The 1,629-nt window shown below is 36.0% G+C and overlaps 1 protein-coding gene across 2 annotated transcripts in view; it reads left to right on the forward strand.

Annotated features, from left to right (window-relative positions):
• Positions 1–1,629, forward strand: part of RAPGEF6 (Rap guanine nucleotide exchange factor 6) — a 184,820-nt gene that overhangs the window by 156,398 nt on the left and 26,793 nt on the right. For both annotated transcript variants that reach the window (XM_003782219.3, XM_023516451.1), the window contains exon 21: positions 411–534. In XM_003782219.3, coding sequence (XP_003782267.1) covers positions 411–534 — 124 coding nt within the window. The remainder of the gene's footprint in view (positions 1–410; positions 535–1,629) is intronic.

The following is a 1,629-nucleotide window of genomic DNA, read 5'->3' on the forward strand; positions in this document are numbered from 1 at the left end:
TTTTTTTTTTTTTTTTTTTTGGCCAGGGCTAGGTTTGAACCCACCACCTCCAGCATATGGAGCTAGCGCCCAACTCCTTTGAGCCACAGGTGCTGCCCTAAACCCAAGAGTTTGAGGCTGCAGTGAGCTGTGACACCATGGCACTCTACTGAGGGTGACATAGTGAGACTCTGTCTCAAAAAATAAATAAATAGGGTGGCACCTGTGGCTCAAAGGAGTAGGGTGCCGGCCCCATATCCCAGAAGTGGCGGGTTCAAACCTAGCCCCGGCCAAAAACTGAAAATAAATAAATAAATAGTGATATTTTGATAAAGAAGGTTCTTATTTCTGCCCCTCAAGAATTACAGCTTGACTTCTGCTACTTTTATGTAAATAATTTAATTTTGAAAGTTAAAAATTTACTTTTATAGGAAATGACTCTAAAGTAGATGGTTTAGTAAATTTTGAGAAGCTAAGAATGATTGCCAAGGAAATACGCCAAGTTATTCGAATGACTTCTGCCAACATGGACCCTGCTATGATGTTTCGACAGAGGTAAGGCAATGACATGTGTAAAAGTCTTAATTTACGGAATGACATTGAGGGTGACATCATAATACTTATCATTTATTAATCATCTACTGTGTGCTTTACACCTGTCAGTTTTAAGTAATCATTTATCAGGTAGGTGATGTTAGCCTTCCTTTTATATATGAAGAAAGTGAAGCTCAGAGCAATTTTCTTATAACTTGCTAAGATTTGAACCCTAATTTTTGTATGCCTTTTTGGAGTGTACAGATAGTTCTTTAACATATTAGCAAACAGAAGAAAGTTGCTGATATTTACTGAGCTTATCACAGAGGACAAATGCATTAATCTAGTTTCTAACCTAATTTGTAAAGTATTAGTCTTCATATGTTTTTTACTGAATATTTTTATAGTTCTATTGCTATCTAATTTATATTTCATTCCTCTAAAATAGCAGTTCTCAACCTGTGGGTCATGGCCCCTTTTTAACATTGAAAATATATTGCAGCATTAGAAAGGTTGAGAACCACTACTCTAAAACAATATTGTTTTTATTTGCATGTAAGTTTTTATTACATACAAATAAACAGAATTTAGAAGGTACAAATATCATGTTTTATCATTATTAAAAATGAAGAATATTGTATTCTGTATTAACCTGCTCATCTAAGAGGTTTTGTTGTTTGTTTTGGGGGGGATTGTTTGTTTGTTATTTGAGACAGAGTCTCACTCTTATCACCCTGGCTAGGGTTATTACCATAACTCTCTGCAACTTCATACTCTCAGGTTCAAGCAATTCTCCTGCCTCAGATTCCCAAGTAGCTGGGAGTATAAGCACACACCATTACACCTGGCTAGTATTTTCTAAGTTTTATAGAGACAGGTTCTCCTTTTGCTGGGAAGTGTCTCAATGCTCCTGACCTCAAGCAGTTCCTCCCAGAATGCCAAAATTATAGGCATGAGCCGCTGCGCTCAGAATGCTTTTTAAAGTTCGTTATTAATGTAATATCAAAGGCTTTTTCAAGTTACATAAAGTGTAAAGAAAGTATATTGTTAAGCTTTTCCCAGCAATTTCTTTTCTTTTTTTTTTTTTTTTTGAGACGGAGCCTCAAGCTATCCCCC

This window comes from Otolemur garnettii, unplaced genomic scaffold (genome assembly GCF_000181295.1).
Source record: "Otolemur garnettii isolate 467f Iridium unplaced genomic scaffold, OtoGar3 scaffold00003, whole genome shotgun sequence".
Taxonomy (NCBI): domain Eukaryota; kingdom Metazoa; phylum Chordata; class Mammalia; order Primates; family Galagidae; genus Otolemur; species Otolemur garnettii.